At 44.4% G+C, this 17,830-nt stretch overlaps 1 protein-coding gene across 10 annotated transcripts in view; it reads left to right on the top strand.

Annotated features, from left to right (window-relative positions):
- DMAC2 (distal membrane arm assembly component 2) overlaps positions 1 to 17,830 on the top strand; it is a 159,776-nt gene that overhangs the window by 44,412 nt on the left and 97,534 nt on the right. For 9 of the 10 annotated variants that reach the window (XM_021094422.2, XM_084961119.1, XM_013988612.3 and 6 more), the window contains one exon: positions 1,132 to 1,183. In XM_021094422.2, coding sequence (XP_020950081.1) covers positions 1,166 to 1,183 — 18 coding nt within the window. In that variant the 5' untranslated portion in view covers positions 1,132 to 1,165. The remainder of the gene's footprint in view (positions 1 to 1,131; positions 1,184 to 17,830) is intronic. The other variant, XM_084961112.1, reaches the window with a different exon arrangement.

Below are 17,830 nucleotides of genomic sequence, written 5' to 3'. Positions count from 1 at the left end.
AGGCCCTGGCACCTCTCTCCCAAGGTCTGCTTAGCCACATGTCACTGACAAGGACGGTTGGGTTTCCTGCAGACCTCCTCCTACATGTGCCTTTTCATCTACTGACACCGAAGGAGGAGGCTGTGACCAGGCCAGCCTGGACGAGCCTCACTGGGGAATGAAGAGGGGGAAAGACCCTCTTCCCATTTTCCCTGAGGGGAAAGGGGTCTCCTGGGGATGGAGCTGAGAAGCTTGGAGTAAGTCAGCAGTGCAGCGAGCAGGACTGGTTGCATTACTCTTTTTTTTTTTTAACTTCTGAATGAATCATTTCTGTGGCTGATGGAGATGGAAGTGCTGAAGTAGGTTTCTTTGATTCCTGGGCACTGAAGTTCAGGGAAGAATATGCACCCTCATTGATCTGAAAGGCATGAGCAGCAGTCAGTTAAATCATTGTCTCACCCTAGGCCCTCACCTTGGCTAGTGTGTTCCAGCTCCATATGATTTCACCAGTTTGAAACTTTTGGCTTCAGAGAAGGGCTTTTATTAGCAATTATCTCTGGTTGCTGATATCCTGTTGAATGAGCACTGGAAAAGGCAGATTATGGAATTCTTCAGTGGAATCCTTTGATACAGCAATGAGAAAAAAACCCCACAAAAACATCAATATGGTTGAATCCCACAAAATCGTTTTGACTGAAAGTAGCCAAACACATGTAAAAACATACTAGTTTTCATTTACATAAAAGTATAATTAGGTTAAGCAATCTGGTAATTGGTCCCTTCCAAATGTTCTCATGCCCTGTTTTTTTGTTTTTGTTTTTTTGTCTTTTTGCCATTTCTTGGGCCGTTCCCACAACATATGGAGGTTCCCAGGCTAGGGGTCCAATCGGAGCTGTAGCCACCGGCCTACACCAGAGCCACAGCAACTCGGGATCCGAGCCGCGTCTGCAACCTACACCACAGCTCACGGCAACGCCGGATCGTTAACCCACTGAGCAAGGGCAAGGACCAAACCCGCAACCTCCTGGTTCCTAGTCGGATTCGTTAACCACTGCGCCACGACGGGAACTCCCATGTTTCTTAATATCATTACCAAGTTGCTTTTAAAAGAGTTGTACTAATTACCTAAATCACTGTCCCTTGTATTTCCAGGTGAGGAAACTGAGACCCAGAGAGAGCGAATGAAATGCCCAAGTTCACAAAGGTAATGGTGACTCATCTGGAGTTAAAATCCAGGCTGAGGCTCTTATTCTGTTGTTCTTTTTGCAGCCCTACATGACCCTAATGTTAGGGTGTACCTGAAAATGAAGCTGCGTGTTACTATAGTATTATGGCTATCAAAAGAAACATCAGACATTTTTGGACCACTTTTATGATTTTTTGCTATAACTTATACCACCTCTTCTACTATTTACTTTATAATTTTTCTTAAATAAAGTTAATTTATTGGAGTTCCCGTTGTGGCTCAGCGGAAACGAATCTGACTAGCATCCATGAGGACACAGGTTCAATCCCTGGCCTTGCTCAGTGGGTTAAGGATCTGGCATTGCCATGAGCTGTGGTGGAGGTCACAGACGTGGCTCAGATCTGGCATTGCTGTGGCTGTGGTATAGACTGGCAGTTGTAGCTCCAGTTTGACCCCTAGCCTGGGAACCTCCATATGCCCTAAAAAGACAAAAAAAATTAAAAAAATTTTTTTTAAAGTTAATTTACACAATAGCTTTTTCCTGTGCAATATTTTCTGTGAGATTATGAGTTTGATATGCGCTTAGATTTTTTATACATGCATTAAAATAAGTATATGAATATTAAAGTATAAGCTAGTTTATGTTCTACCTAAAATCAGTTTTGGAAAATATTAATACAATGAAAGAGCATGGACTTTACATGCCGGCAGACCTATGGATCTTACCTATGTAATCTTGCAGAAGTCACTTAGCTTCTATGATCTTTGGTTCTCTGGTTTGCAGAGTGGATATTAGTATCCACCTGGCAGTGTCGTTAGGACTAAAGGAGCTACTGTGGGCCCAGGGCCCAAGCAGGTGTTCAGTACACAATGGTTATTATCCTCATTGTTTTTGCAGATTTCTAGTTACTTCCCAAAGGGAGTGTTTATGCTGGAGTATTAGGCTTCTTGCTTTCTGCAGACTTGCCTGTGTAAAAAAGTCATTTCCACTTGTTAGGTTTTGTGGTAGATCTCTTATTATTTTGACGTCTCAGTGCCACTACTTATTAGCATTGTAATTTTGGACAAGTTGCTAAATGTTTCTGTGCCTCATTTATATAATTTGTAAAACAGGGCTGAAGAAAGTACATTGGTGTGTGTATGCATTGTCTGTTTCCTAGCTCTGTCCACCAGAAGGCCTTTGTAGCAACGGGCAATATCTTGTGCCCAGGTTTGTGACTATCATTCTCCCTTGAAAGGAACCAGGACTCTGTGGAGAAACGGCTGACTCCAGGGCTGGGGAAGGGAAGTACAAGTTGAGCCTGGAACATCTTTGTGGTGTGAGAAATTCAGGAAATGACATGTCAAGACATGTCAGAACTCACTGAAACCACCTCGAGCCCAGTGGCCAGTGAGCAACAGTGGGACAATATGAGTAACATTAGAAATAAGGGTAATAGTGGATTATACTCCACAAATATCCCTGAGTCTTTACTTCTATAAATAAATATTGAATAAGTAAGTGGGAGAGAAGGGACAGCTCTTTCATATAGTAGAATCTTAATAAATGTAGAAGGAATGAAGGAAATAGAAAATCACCATTTTGCTGAGACCATGGTAATGCTTGTTGGAGGCAAGAATCATCAATGGATTTTAAAAATTAATGGGAAAAATTATGATGAGAAAAAAAGGCTATTTGCATAGTCTCAAAGTACCTCCCGCAAGATATTTATTAATTACAATGGGAAAATAGTAGTTTTATCAACACCACCTTAACCAGTGTTGAAACTTAACATCACCCGTCACGAGAGATTTTGTTATCGTGGGTCTTCTGCTGTGCTGCACCGAGAAGGCAAACATCACTTCTGTGGTATTAGTGCCCAAAATGCATAATCTGAATTTAGATACGAGGAAACGGCCAGATAAACTGAGGGGCATTCTATGAAATTAATGATGGTACTCTTCAAAAGTGTCAAGGTCATGAAAGACAAGGAAGGCTGAGAAACTGCCCTAGATTGAAGGAGACCAGGAGACAGGAGATCTTTTTTTCAGTGTGGGATCCTGGACTGGATTCTGGACCAGGAAAAGGACATCAAAGCAAAGTCTGAAAAATTTGTGCCATTGATAATAGTTTTATATTATTGTTATATCATTGTTAATCTTCTGGTTTTGATAATCATATTATTGCTGTATGCGGTGTTATTTGAAAAACAAAAAATAAAACTATGGAGTTTTTTGATCTATGGGAACCCTGATCCTTTTTATGACATTTTTGAAGTCTGAAAAATGAAAAGTTAAAAATTTTAATTTTAACTGAATGTAAAAATACATTAGACAGGAAGTTCCCTTGTGGCACAGCAGGTTAAAGGTCTGGTGTTGTCTCTGCAGCGGCTCAGGCACTACTGTGGCTCAGCTTCAGTGTCTGGCCTGGGAACTTCCACAAGCTGCTGGCAACCACAATAATAAAAACAAAGAAAACACATTAGATATCTGTGAGGACACATGAGGTAATATGTGCAAAGTGCTTAGGACAATGCCTGCCACACAGGATTGCTTAACAGATGGGAGCTATTACTGCCGGTTTATAATTAATAAGTAATCTTATAAGTAATGATTATTCATTATTGTCATTTATTCCCTAATATTCTTGTAATTTCTCAGCTAGTTCTTTTTCCCCTCTGACCTGTGAAAAGCATCTTAAGAATGTATGTGGTTATTTTAGAGATAAAATAAGATCAGATTTGATTTTGAGGATTTGGGGTGTGGGCAGACAAGAGCATGTTATTTCCTCTCACCCCAAGTGTCCCTGTCTGGGAAACAAGATCTGAGCTCAGCCACCACCACCACCCATCTGCTGTGGTTTGTCATTGCTCCACCTGGTGGCATCGTGCGCTTTCCCCAACTCGTTGCCCTTGTGCCTTAGGAGCTATTTTAGAAGTTTTACACAGTTCATTCATTGAAACTTTACTAGGTTTGCATTATCGATGGTGTACTCTTCAAAACCGTTGTATATGCTAAGTGGGGTTTATTCATTTTAAGATGATAAAACTGAGGCTTAAAAATGTTCAGCATCTTGTCCAGGCTTGCAAAGTAAGTGACAGATCCAGGATTTGGAACCCAGTTCCCCTGAATTCAAGTCTGAGTCTAAAGGTCGAGGTGAGTCTATGGAGTTTCCGTTGTGGCTGAGTGGGTTAAGAACCCGACCGGTATCCCTGAGGATGTGGGTTTGATCCCTGGCCTTACTCCGTGGGCATTGCTTCGAGCTCTGGTGTAGGTCTTAGAGGCAGCTTGGATCTCCTGTTGCAGTGGCTCTGGCATAGGCCAGCAGCTGCACCTCCAATTTGACCCCTAGCCTAGGAACTTCCATATGCTGACGCCGCAGCCCTAAAAAGCAAAAAAAAAAAGTCCAAGTGAGTATAAATGAGTCGCCGAGTTTGAGATTTATTGATATAGAGCAGTGACTCTCAATTGGGGATGGGTTTCCCCCTCCAGCGGACATTTACAGAGTCTGGAGATATTTTTGGATATGTTAACTGGGGGTGTGGTGGGGAGGGGGTTGCTGGGCGAGGCTGCTATTGGCTTCTAGCAGGTCGAGGCCACAGGGATGGTGCTAAACAGGTTACAGAGCGCAGAGCAGCCCCGGGTCTAGCTGAGTGGAGCACAGAGCACTCGGGAGTGTGAGTAGGGGTGGACTGAAAGGCAGCCGTGGCTGGAGCTTTGAATCCAGCCTGAGGACTCGAGCCTTGGTGTCTATCACAGCGGTGGAAAAGCCTTCCCTTCCAAAATGGTGGTCTAGTGCCAGGGCTGTGGGGCCAGCGGCTTCCAGAGAGCTCTCTCTGTAAGGGAGGGAACGTTTGGAATTGGGGTGGAGTCGGGGGAATTGGGGTGCCGTGGCTTTAGGGCCGAGTCAATGCTGAGTGACAAAGCTATTTGGCCTTCAGGTAGCCCTTGGGGAGATGTTCCCCTCCAGTGGGCACACACGTGGGGATGTGGTCTCTTCTGCACATTTGCCCTGCTAGGGGCTCGGCCACTTGGCTGTAGTGAAAAGTGGCACTTATTCGGAACCCCTAACCCAAAGGTGAGCTGTGCGAACAGGGCTTCAAACATGGGTACTGTGTGGTGGTGTGATTTTTCTAGTTCATCATCACCTTACCATGAAGTTGCGCTAAAAAATGGTTGGGACACGTCTGGTGCGCTGTAAAGAATGTCATGGAGGACCGACTTCTTGTCTTCAGATGTCCAGTCACCTTCAACACCCTCCACCACCGCCTCCCAGGCTGGCCCTGGGGAGGTTCATTGCTCTCTGCCACAGGGATTGGGGCAGAGGTAAGGCGGCAAATCTTTGAGGAGCCTGTGTTTTCTTCTCCCCCGCCAGCTACGGTTGCAGGCACTTTCACACACATCCGCCCGTTTAACTCTCACAGCCCTCTCTGGATTTCTGTACAGTTCTCTCCTTTTTATAAAGGAGCAAACAGACACTGAGAAAGGCTAACTTGCCCCCAGTCCCTGAGGCCTAGAGGGGCTGCATTTTACTGCATGTGTGGTCATGCTCGTTTCTGTTTTGCCACATTTCTCCCACCTTTTTATCTTTCACAGAAAATTAAAAAAAAATTTTTTTTTTTTTACCTGTATTTGGGCTTCTGGAGACCGTGGACATCAGCCTTAGTGGCAGCAACAGAAGGAGGGAAGCGATTAGAACTTTCATTCTACCTGTTGGTGCTGCGACAAGTCACTTGAAGTCGCTTGAAGACTGTGTGACAGGTTCCCACTCCTTGGGGTGGCTCAGGCTGTGTGTGGCTCGGGGTTGGTGGTCTGCGCTTTAATCCCAGGCCAGTGTTCCCACTAGAGGGTGAGAAGGGCTAAGTGCCACCAGCCTTGTTAGGTAACAGGTTGGATCATGGGCTTTATCGGAATCTGGGAGGGAAAACCAGGCAAACAAAAGAAGTGAAAGACTCTTAAGAACCTGAGCAGGTGACTGATAACTTGGCAGCAGCGCTGCTTCCCTCCCCCTCTATACCCCCCAATGTGCTAGGATTTCTTCCCCCAGTCTGTCTGCTTGTTTGAATTTCCTTATACCTTTGAGTGGCATTTTCTAGCTTAGTCTCTGACAGGAAAGCGAGTCTCAGGGTTGGCAAAGCGAGGAGGACACGGTCTGCTTCCCCTCTGCCCTCCCGACTCCCAGCCTTGGCACATTATCGGCAATAGCAGTGTCGTTGTTTGGGAAGTTGCCGTGTCCTGACTTTGACAATTTCCTCGAGTTCTGTGGCCACACGAGGTGGGAAGCAGAGAGGATGAGGGAGGAGAGGCTCTGTCTCTTGCCCCGAGCCCTGCCCTGGAGCACTGGGTCAAACCAGGCCTCCTGTTGTTGGTCAGGAAGGTGGCGCTGCCTAAAGGAGAGGGACCTGGGTTGGTGGAAGACCCTCAAGGCTTCAGGTCCAAGAGGGTTTGAGAAACAGGAACCACAGCGGGGAAGGTGTTAGCTCAGGCTGCTGGGCTCTTGGCGCTTTCTCGTTTGGAAAGAGTCCAAGGCTAAGGCAGGAGCTGATCCTACCTGGAGCAAACACCAAGGGTACAGGACATCAACACTTACTAAACCTGACTGGTGGACAGAAAATGGAAAGCACCCCTTCAGGCCCTATGTGTGTGTGTGATCTTCTATCAGAAAATGTTCTTTTTGATAATAGACTGCTATTTCAAATGCTTTCTAAGATAGCAGGGTTACAAAAAGGGTTACAAAAATATCATTCAATTCAACAAACTTTTACAGAATACTCTCAAAGTGCCAGGCCCTACATAAATTCAGGAGCATAAAAATGAACAAGAAACAGCCCCGGGAGTTCCTGTCGTGGCGCAGTGGTTAACGAATCCGACTAGGAACCATGAGGTTGTTGGTTTGATCCCTGCCCTTGCTCAGTGGGTTAATGATCCGGCGTTGCTATGAGCTGTGTGTGGTGTAGGTCGCAGACGCCTCTCGGATCCCGCGTTGCTGTGGCTCTGGCGTAGGCCGGAGGCTACAGCTGCTATTAGACCCCTAGCCTGGAAACCTCCCATATGCCGCGGGAGTGGCCCAAGAAATGGCAAAAAGACAAAAAAAAAAAAAAAAAAAAAAAAAAAAGAAAAGAAAAGAAAGAAAGAAAGAAAAAAAAAAGAAACAGCCCCTGCCTCAAAAGCCTCCACTCAATCAGCTCCAGGCTCCTTCTCTGCCCTGCCCACCTCTGCCCTCCCCCAACACAAATCCTTCCCCACCCTTCAGACCCAGTCCAAGTTCCGCTAAACCCAGAGTTCCCTGGCGTCTCACAGTCCACAGTGAACTCTTGCCTCTTCTCAAATTTGGTCCCCTGTGTCTCTAGGTGTTATGACGTATACACGTCACCTCCCTGGCTAGACTTGAGCTTCCAGAGGACACAGACCACTGTTAGAACGTTGCAGGGAGGAGCCACATCAGTGGTTTATATCAGACCAAGCTCAGCCGAGCCCGAGCCTTCAACTCCAGGACAATCTCCACTGCCTGGCAGGGTGCCTGCTGCCTGCAGATGCTTTATAAACTCTGTAGTAGCAAAGTCTACAACTTGTCCAAAGGCAGACAATCTGAAACCGAGAGGGTAAGAAAGAGCAAACCAAAGCCATGCCTTCCTTGCCTTCTCCCTCCTCTTGGCTGGAACGGTCACACCACCTGTTCTCACTCTGGTCTGGAGGAGCCAGGGAGGACTTCCTTCTTAACCTTCCGGTCACAGTCCCCTGGTGACTCACCAGGTTAAGAATCTGGTGTTGTCACTGCTGTGGCTCTGATCTCTGCCAGATCCTTGGCGCTAGTTTGATCTCTGGCCTAGGAACTTCATCGTGCCCTAGGCGTGGCCCAAAAAAATCACCCAGAACTTAAGCCTGGCCTTTTCTCTGACCTTGAACTCATTTCCTAAAGTCCCTGGAACGAGTCGTGTTTAGTACGTGCTGACATTTGGGGCAAGAGCCAACCCTCCCACCTTTACTGGTGAGAAAGGTAAGATGAAGTGCATTTTCTGACTTTGGCCAGAAAGTGGCAGCACTGTCCCACTGTGATTTCCCAAGTCTCTGCCTAGATGTGGGCAAGTTGGAGACTAGGTTAGGATTAGGAAAGGGCACAAAAGAAGTTTCTAAGTAAAAATTTTTTTTTCTGTGAAGTAAGAGTTGAGATGAGTCTGAAAACATTGCATTTTAGAACAGGAAGACACTTTAATGAAAAAGAAGTGTGGCCAAAAAAAAAAAAAAAAAAAAGAAGAAAAGAAAAATAAGTGATGAAAGGGAAAAACACACAACCAACAATACTCTATGCAGCAGGGCTCTCATTCAGATTTGATGGAGAAATCAAAACCTTTTCAGACAAGCAAAAGCTAAGAGCACCACCAAACCAGCTTTACAACAAAAGCTAAAGAACTTCTTTAGGCAGAAAAGAAAAGGCCACAACTAGAAACAAGAAAATTATGAAGGGTAAAGCTCACCAGTAAAGGCAAACATAAAATAAAAGTAGGAAATCATTCACAGACAAATATGATATCAAAGCCAGGAATCATGAGGAGAGGACAAATGCAGAATATATTGAAAATGCATTTGAAATTAAGGGACAAACAACTTAAAACAATTTTGTGTGTGTGTATATATATAGAGAGAGAGAGAGAAAGAGAGAGCGAGAGAGCAAGAGAGCAATGTGTGTGCATATTGCTATATCAAAACCTCGTGGGGGAGTTCCCATTGTGGCGCAGTGGATAACGAATCCGACTGGGAACCATGAGGTTGCGGGTTCAGTCCCTGCCCTTGCTCAGTGGGTTAACGATATGGCATTGCCGTGTCCGGCTTGGATCCCGCGTTGCTGTGGCTCTGGCGTAGGCCGGCAGCTACAGCTACGATTTGCTCCCTAGCCTGGGAACCTCCATATGCCGCGGGAGCGGCCCAAGAAATAGCAAAAAGACAAAAAAAAAAGAAAAGAAAACAAAAAACAAAACCTCGTTGGAACCACAAACCAAAAAACTGCAATGGACATACACATAAAAAAGAAAAAGGAGTTCCCATTGTGGTGCAGTGGAAACAAATCCAAGGAGGAACCATGAAGTTGTGGGTTCAATCCCTGGCCTTGGAGTTCCTGTTGTGGCTCAGTAGTTAACGAATCTGACTAGGAACCATGCGGTGGCAGGTTCAATCCCTGGCCTTGCTCAGTGCTGCAAGCTGCACTGGTTGCAGACATAGCTTGGATCTGGTGTGGCTGTGCCTATGGCATAGGCTGACAGCTGTAGCTCCAATTTGACCCCTAGCCTGGGAACATCCATATGCCTCAGGTGAGACCCTAAAAAGACACACACGACATATATGTATATACACCTACATAAGCAAAAGACCTGTACTCTGAAAACTATAAGACACTGATGAAAGAAATCAAAGATGAGGCAAACAGATAGAAAGATATACCATGCTCTTGGATTGGAAGAATCAATATTGCCAAATGAAAATTGACACAACATTGTAAATACCTTAAGTTTTAAAAATTGTCACAATAAAAAAAAATTGCCAAATGGCTATACCACCTAAGGCGATCTACAGATTCAATGCAGTCCCTTTCAAATTATCAATGGCACTTTCACACAAGCAAACAAAAAAATTTTAATTTGTATGGAAATGCAAAAGACCCCGAATAGCCAAAGCAATCTTGAAAAAGAAAAATGAAACTGGAGGAATCAGCTCCCTGACTTCAGACTATACTGCAAAGCTAAGTCATCGAAATGGAACTATAGATCAGTGGAACAGGATAGAAGGCCCAGAAATAAACCCACACACCTAGAGTCAATTAATCTATGACAACGGAGGCAGGGATATGTAATGGAGAAAAGACAGTCTCGGGGTTCCCGTCGTGGCTCAGAGGTTAACAAATCCGACTAGGAACCATGAGGCAGTGGGTTTGATCCCTGGCCTTGCTCAGTGGGTTAAGGATCTGTCGTTGCCATGAGCTGTGGTGTAGATTGCAGAAGCAGCTCGGATCCCATGTTGCTGTGGCTGTGGCTGTGGCTCTGGCGTAGGCTGGCGGCTACAGCTCCCATTAGACCCCTAGCCTGGGAACCTCCATATGCCGCGGGAGCGACCCCAGAAAAGGCAAAAAGACAAAAAAAAAAAAGTCTCTCCAATAACTGGTGCTGGGAAAACTGGACAGCTACATGTAAAAGAATGAAATTAGAACACTTCTCTAATGCCTTACACAAAAATAAACTCAAAATGGATTAAAGGCCTAAATGTAAGATTAGATCCTGTAAAACTCCTAGAGGAAAACATAACATAGGCAGAAGACTCTTTGACATATATCACAGCAATATTTTTTTGATCCACCTTCTAGAGTAATGAAAATAAAACAAAAATAAACAAATGGAACCTAACTAAACTTCAAAGCTTTGCACAGCAAAGGAAGCCATAAAAAAAAAAAAAAAAAAAAAAAAAAAAAAAAAAAAAAACCACAGAATGGGAGAAAATCTTTGCAAGCAAAATAACCAAGGGATTAATATTCAAAATATAGAAACATCTAGGGAGTTCCTGTTGTGGCTCAGCAGGTTAAGAATCTGATTAGTATCCATGAGGATGTGAGTTCGATTCCTGGCCTTGCTCTGTGGGTTGGTGATCTGGCATTGCTTCAAGCTGCGGCATGGGTCACAGACGCAGCTTGGATCCTGAGTTGTCATGGCTGTGGTGGAGGCCAGCAGCTGAAGCTCTGATTCAGCCTCTAGCCTGTGAATGTCCATATGCCACGGGTGTGGCCCTAAAAAGACAAAAACAAAAAAACCAAAAAAAAACCCGGCCAGGTTTAAATAGACATTTCTCCAAAGAAGACAGATGGCCAAAAGGCACATGAAAAGATGCTCAGCATCGCTAATTATTAGAGAAATGCAAATCAAAACTACAATGAGGTACCGCCTCACACTGGTCAGAATGGCCACCATCAAAAAGGCCACAAACAATAAATGCTAGAGAGGTTGTGGAGAAAAGGGAGCCCTCCTACACTGTTGGTGGGAATTTAAATTGGTGCAACCACTATGGAGAATAGTATGGAGATTCCTTAAAAAACGAAATAGGGGGCAGATGGCGGTGGGGAAGATAGGGTACCGGAGCCTCTGACTGGAGTACCTGCAGATCCCACCAGTTAGCTGCGCCCATACCACTGCCTGCGTGCTCACCACCACCACTGTGGTGAGCAGCTGCAGTGCCAGTTTCTCATTATCTGGGCTGGCAGTTGGAATTGATCATACCTTTTCACTTGTGCTTCAATCCTGAATTAATCTTTAAACACTTTCAGATATGGAGGCTAATCACCAATTTCTTATTTTTGGGGCCAGCTGGATTCAATTTTTTATTTTATTTTTTATTTTTTATTTTTTTTGTCTTTTTGCCATTTCTTGGGCCGCTCCCGCGGCGTATGGAGATTCCCAGGCTAGGGGTCCAATCGGAGCTGTAGCCACCGGCCTACGCCAGAGCCACAGCAATGTGGGATCCAAGCCTCGTCTGCAACTTACACCACAGCTCACGGCAACACAGGATCCTTAACCCACTGAGCCAGGCCAGGGATCGAACCCGCAACCTCATGGTTCCTAGTTGGATTTGTTAACCACTGAGCCACGACGGGAACTTCCTTCAGTTTTTTATTTAACATGATTTTTCTGTATCAGTACTGTTGAATGCTAGAAGAAGACTCTTTCAGAGGTCAAACAGCAAACTTTGTATTTACGTTCCTTTTTGGTGGATTCTTAATGACTCTTTTTGGTTTGTGTTCGAGCTTAGTGTTCTTGGGCCAGGCCTTTACAGTATTGCTTGTCTACGTGTGGAGCTGTAGGAACCCGTATGTCCGCATGAACTTCTTTGACCTTCTCAATTTCCAAGCTCCCTTTCTACCCTGGGTGCTTGTGGGCTTTTCCTTGTTGTTGGGGAACTCAATCCTTGTGGACCTCTGGGATATTGCAGTTGGACATGTATATTTTTTTCTTGGAAGATGTATTTCCCAATCAGCCTGGCAGAATAAGATTTCTGAAAGCACTGTCTGTTCTGCTGTTTTTGATACATTAGATGAAGATCCAAATTACAATCCACTAACTAAAGAGTGGCCAGGGAGTTCCCGTCGTGGCGCGGTGGTTGACGAATCCGACTAGGAACCATGAGGTTTCGGGTTCGGTCCCTGCCCTTGCTCCGTGGGTTAACGATCCGGCGTTGCCGTGAGCTGTGGTGTAGGTTGCAGACTCGGCTTGGATCCTGCGTTGCTGTGGCTCTGGCGTAGGCCAGTGGCTACAGCTCCGATTGGACCCCTAGCCTGGGAACCTCCATATGCCGCGGGAGTGGCCCAAAGAAATAGCAAAAAAAAGACAAAAAGACAAAAGACAAAAAAAAAAAAAAGAGTGGCCAGGAGGCCTCACCTGGGGTGAGGGCCAATGCCTCAGCGGTTTAAGCGGCAGTGCCAATGGTGAGACCCAGTTGGGAAGGACTCAGAGGCATACATACCCATTGGGATTCTTTTGTCCTTTGTGTTGCAAAATCGTGCACACTTTTTGACAGCTTGACAAGATTTTAACTCCAGAAGCACTTTGTGAAATGACACACTGATTCATCCAGAAGACTTTTTCAGCATTTTGCCAGTGGTTCCTCATTACCCTGGTCCTGAAAGTGTAATCTCTTAGAGCCAAAAAATTGGAGAAACAAATACCCTGCCACCTCTAAGGAACAGGTACTTGAGTACTTGAGTTCAGCAGTAACGGGCAGAGGTTTTTTTTCCTCCTCCTCCTCTTCGTTGATAGATGAGGCCATGGTGTACATGGAAGTTTCAGAGAGGACAAAATAAAACTGAATTCCATCTCTCTCTCACTGAAAAACAAAAAACAACTAAATATAGGAGTTCTCATCGTGGCTCAGCAGTAACAAACCTGACTAGGAGCCATGAGGATGCAGGTTCCATCCCTGGCCTCGCTTAGTGGGTTAAAGGATCCAAAGTTGCCAGGAACTGTGGTGTAGGTCACAGATGCGGCTTGGATCTGGTGTTGCTGTGGCTCTGGCATAGGCCGGCAGCTGTAGCTCTGATTAGACCCCTATCCTGGGAACCTCCATATGCCCCAGGTGCAGCCCTAAAAAGAAAAACAAAAACCAAAACAAACACCTAAATATAGAACTACTGTATAATTCAGCAATCCCACTTCTAGGCATATATCCAGAGAGAACCATAATTTGAAGATACATGCCTCCCAATGTTTGTTGCAGCACTTTTTACATTAGCCAAGACACGGAAGCAACCTAAATGTCCATGGACAGAGGAGTGGATAAAGAAGACTTGGTACATATATACAATGGAATATTATTTAGCCATAAAAAAGAACAATATAATGTCATTTGCAGCAATATGGATGGACTCAGAAATTACCATACCAAGTGAAGTAAGTCAGAGAAAGACAAACATCATATATCATTTATATGTGGAATCTAATAAAAAGTGATACAAATGTTTTCTTATTTATAATTTTTAGCCTACCCCAAATCCTAGAATTGATGTTCTTTATGTCTTGAAAATAATGAAGAGTCTCTTGGTCTTTAAGACTTCATCCAACATCAAAGCACACATTCTTTTCAGGTTCACATGGACCATTCACCAAGATAGACCAGTAGATCCTCTCCAACTTGGTTATGTATTTAACCTGTGGATTTTCTAGAGACCACAGCAGTGCACCATGGAGAACAGGAGAGAAGTTTCTCACAATTCTTTTTTTTTTTTTTTTTGGTCTTTTTGCCATTTCTAATCAGAGCTGTAGCTGCTGTCCTACGCCAGAGCCACAGCAACGCAGGATCCGAGCTGCGTCTGCAACCTACACCACAGCTCACGGCAACGCCGGATCCTTAACCCACTGAGCAAGGGCGGGGATCGAATCCGCCACCTCATGGTTCCTAGTCGGATTCGTTAACCACTGAGCCAGGACGGGAACTCCTCACAATTCTTGCCTTCGGAAACTCGAGTTCATTTGTTCAATAGACATTTACCGAGTGCCTGCTTCCAGCTAAAACTGGGTGATTGGGATTCAGAGATTTTCCCACATGGCCTGTTTTCTTATTTATAAAACAGAAACAAACTCGCAAATTTCAAAAGCAAACTTATGGTTACCAAAGGAGAAACCGTAAGGGAGGGATAAATGAGGAGGATGGGATTAACATATACACACTGCTATATATCCAGCAGATAACTAACAAGGACCCACTGTATTGCACTGAGAAATCTACTCAGTATTCTGTAATGACCTATATGGGAAAAATAATGGATATATACAGAGAGTATTAATTGAATCACTTTGCTGTACACCTGAAATACAACATTATAAGTCAACTATACTCCAATAAAATTTTTTAAAAGAATGTACAGGAGTTCCCGTCGTGGCGCAGTGGTTAACGAATCCGACTAGGAACCATGAGGTTGCAGGTTCGGTCCCTGCCCTTGCTCAGTGGGTTAAGGATCCGGCGTTGCTGTGAGCTGTGGTGCAGGTTTGCAGACGCGGCTCGGATCCCACGTTGCTGTGGCTCTGGCATAGGCCAGTGGCTACAGCTCCTATTCGACCCCTAGCCTGGGAACCTCCATATGCCGCGGGAGCGGCCCAAAGAAATAGCAAAAAGACAAAAAAAAAAAAAAAAAAAAAAAAGACAAAAAAAAAAGAATGTACAACTGTGTATAACTAAGTCACTATGCTATACAACAGAAATTAGTACAACATTGTGTGCTTGGGCTGTGGGATCGAAATCCTGTGAAATTGCATTGTTAGGATCCTTATACAACTATAGATGTGATAAATTCATTTGAGTAATAAAAAAGAAAAAAAATAAATTAGTACAACATTGTAAATCAACTATTCTTTTTTTTTCTTTTCTTTTTTTCTTTTTTTGAGGGCCGCACCCTTGGCATTTGGAGTTTCCCAGGCCAGGAGGTCTGATCGGAGCTGTTGCCGCCAGCCTACTCCAGAGCCACAGCAACGCCAGATCCGAGTCGCGTCTGCAACCTACACCACAGTTCAGCCAGATCCTTAACCCACTGAGCGAGGCCAGGGATCAAACCCGAAACCTCATCGTTCCTAGTCGGATTCGTTTCCGCTGCGCCATGACGGGAACTCCGTAAATCAACTATTCCTTAATGAAAATAAAAAGGAGTTCCTTGATAGCTCAGCGTGTTAAGGAGCTAGTGTTGTCACTCTAGTTTGGGTTCAATCCCTAGATCATGAATTTCCACATGCTCCAGGCACAACTCAAAATGAATAAATATAAAAATATGGAGCTTCCATTGTGATGCAGCTGGTTAAGAACCCGACATAGTGTCTGTGATGACGGGTTTGATCCCTGGCCTCACTCAATGGGTTAAGGATCCTGCGGTGCGTCAAGCTGCAGCATGGGTCACAGATATGGCTCAGATCCAGCGATGCTGTGGCTGTGGCATAGGCTGGCAGCTGCAGCTGCCATTTGACTCCTAGCCCTGGGAACTTCCATATCCCACAGGTGCAGCTGTAAAAAGAAAAAAAAATGTTTGAGTTCCCATCGTGGCTCTGAATGTAATTGCGAGATCAATTTCATATGTCTGTCTCATCTTCATGGCTGTATGACACTGGTTCCCACTTTTGCAAGTTACTTAAATTCCCTGTTTCTTAACGCTGTTTTCCTCTGTAGCCATCCTTGCTCCTTCCTTTCCCTAAACAGTCTGTGTGCAATCCTTTCTCAGTGGTAGTGGTATTGGCATGGGCTTTGGAGTTAGGTATAGCTACTTTCTAATTCCAGATCCACCACTGACGCTGGCAAGTCGCTTCACCTTTCGGAGAACCAGCATCCTCCTCTGAAATAACTGCATACAGGGATTGAGTGGAGTAGATAAAAGTACATGCAAACCCACTCCACATCTGAAATCCTTTTCAAAATTTGCATCTACAGTGATACCTGACAGTTGGTTCCCTGTGCTTGTGTTTCTTTCTGTCTCTGTTTCCCTAATGCTTAACCATTCAAAGGTCTAACCTGAATCCTGCCTCTTCTATGAAATCTTCCCAGCCATTCCTGGCCTAGTCAATCCCATCTTTCTCTAAGTTATTTCATCCCTGCCTATAGCATTTCTTATGTACCAGCCCTTTTAGTAAGATCCCATAGAGAGGCTTTAGGGAAAATTGTGTAATAATTGAGGGATAATTGAATTAATTTGTTTTAGTATTCCCTGAGTTTTAGAGTACTTCCTGCCTTTTCTTTGGTCACTTACTGCTTAGCAGAAGCTCCTCCTGCACCAGCAGCACCAGATCCTTATGGTTTGTGAATACTTTACGGCTAGTTCTTGTTGAGGTCCTCTAGCCTCTGCATTTCAGGTAAATTTGTGTTTCCCTTTGCATCTTATTGAATGGCTCATCCAAGGAAGGGGTTGATGAAATCTCTCTCTGGCAACCCCAAGATAATAACATTAAGGAAGTTGAGCACAAAGTCATTGCTTCAACAGCCTGGTGACAGAACATGTGTACAATTTCCTATTTCATGAAATGTACAAGGTCCTTACTCTCTTTTTTTAATTACTCAATGAATTTTATTACATTTATAGTTGTACAATGATCATCACAACCAAATTTTATAGCATTTCCATCCCAAACCCCCAGTGTATCCCCCCACCCCCCAACCTGTCTCATTTGGAAACCATGAGTTTTTCAAAGTCTGTGAATCAGTATCTGTTCTGCAAAGTTCATTGTGTCCTTTTTTTAGATTCCACATGTAAGTGATAGCATATGATGTTGGTTTCTTATTGTCTGACCGACTTCACTTAGCATGATAATTTCTAGGTCCATCCATGTTGCTGCAAATGCCGTTATTTCTTTCCTTTTGATGGCTGAGTAATATTCCATTGTGTATATGTACTACATCTTCTTTATCCACTCCTCTGTCCATGGGCATTTAGGTTGTTTCCATGTCTTGGCTGAGGTCCTTACTCTCTTATTTCAGAAGACACTAAGGACAAAAGAACAGGTGGGGAGGGCACGGCTATTTAAGGGAGGTCGCATACTTCTGACCTAGGTGCTGTGAATTATTCATTCAACTGTACCTGGAAGTGTTACATGTGTGGCCACATATCACATGATCCGTAATTCCCTCCCTCAGTGGCACTTAGGAGCTCACAGGCTCCTGACAGGAAAATTATGCCATGTGTGTTTTCACTGCAGCAAAGATTTCTCTCAGGTCCGGAGAGAAAATAGACTAGGAGGGCTGGACACTTTACTTGGCATCCTGCCTTCTCTTTCACTGGGCAGCAACCTACTCACCCATCACTTTCTCTATCAGGGGATTTTTGGCCTTTCCCATCCCCTACTTTTAGTTCATGCCAAAGTCCAGATAAATTTATCTGTGCCTTGAACTGGCTGTTCTCTGAAAAAGGCTGGCTCATATAAGGACTTTTTTGACTGACTTCCAGAATTCTAATGTCATTGTCTCAGCTGGTGGTTTCCAAACCTGGATGCTAGTTAGAAGCCAGGTCATCTAGACCTAGCAATGCCTGTGCCTTATTCCCAGAGAGTCTTTTTTTTTTTTCCCCCAAATTTGCCTGTGCTGTGGCCCAGGCACTGGTAGTTTTTAAAGCTGCCAAGTAAAACAGTAGTCACTTCAGAGTTGAGAAACCTTAGGCAAGTGTTCAAAGTTAACATCACCAGTAATGAA

This window comes from Sus scrofa, chromosome 6 (assembly GCF_054392235.1).
Source record: "Sus scrofa isolate SSC_HxYL_T2T_F1_AM1 chromosome 6, Sscrofa_HxYL_maternal_Yorkshire_Landrace_v2.0, whole genome shotgun sequence".
Lineage (NCBI taxonomy): Eukaryota > Metazoa > Chordata > Mammalia > Artiodactyla > Suidae > Sus > Sus scrofa.
Note: the sequence above shows the minus strand (reverse complement) of the source record. Positions and strands in the feature narration are given on the sequence as shown.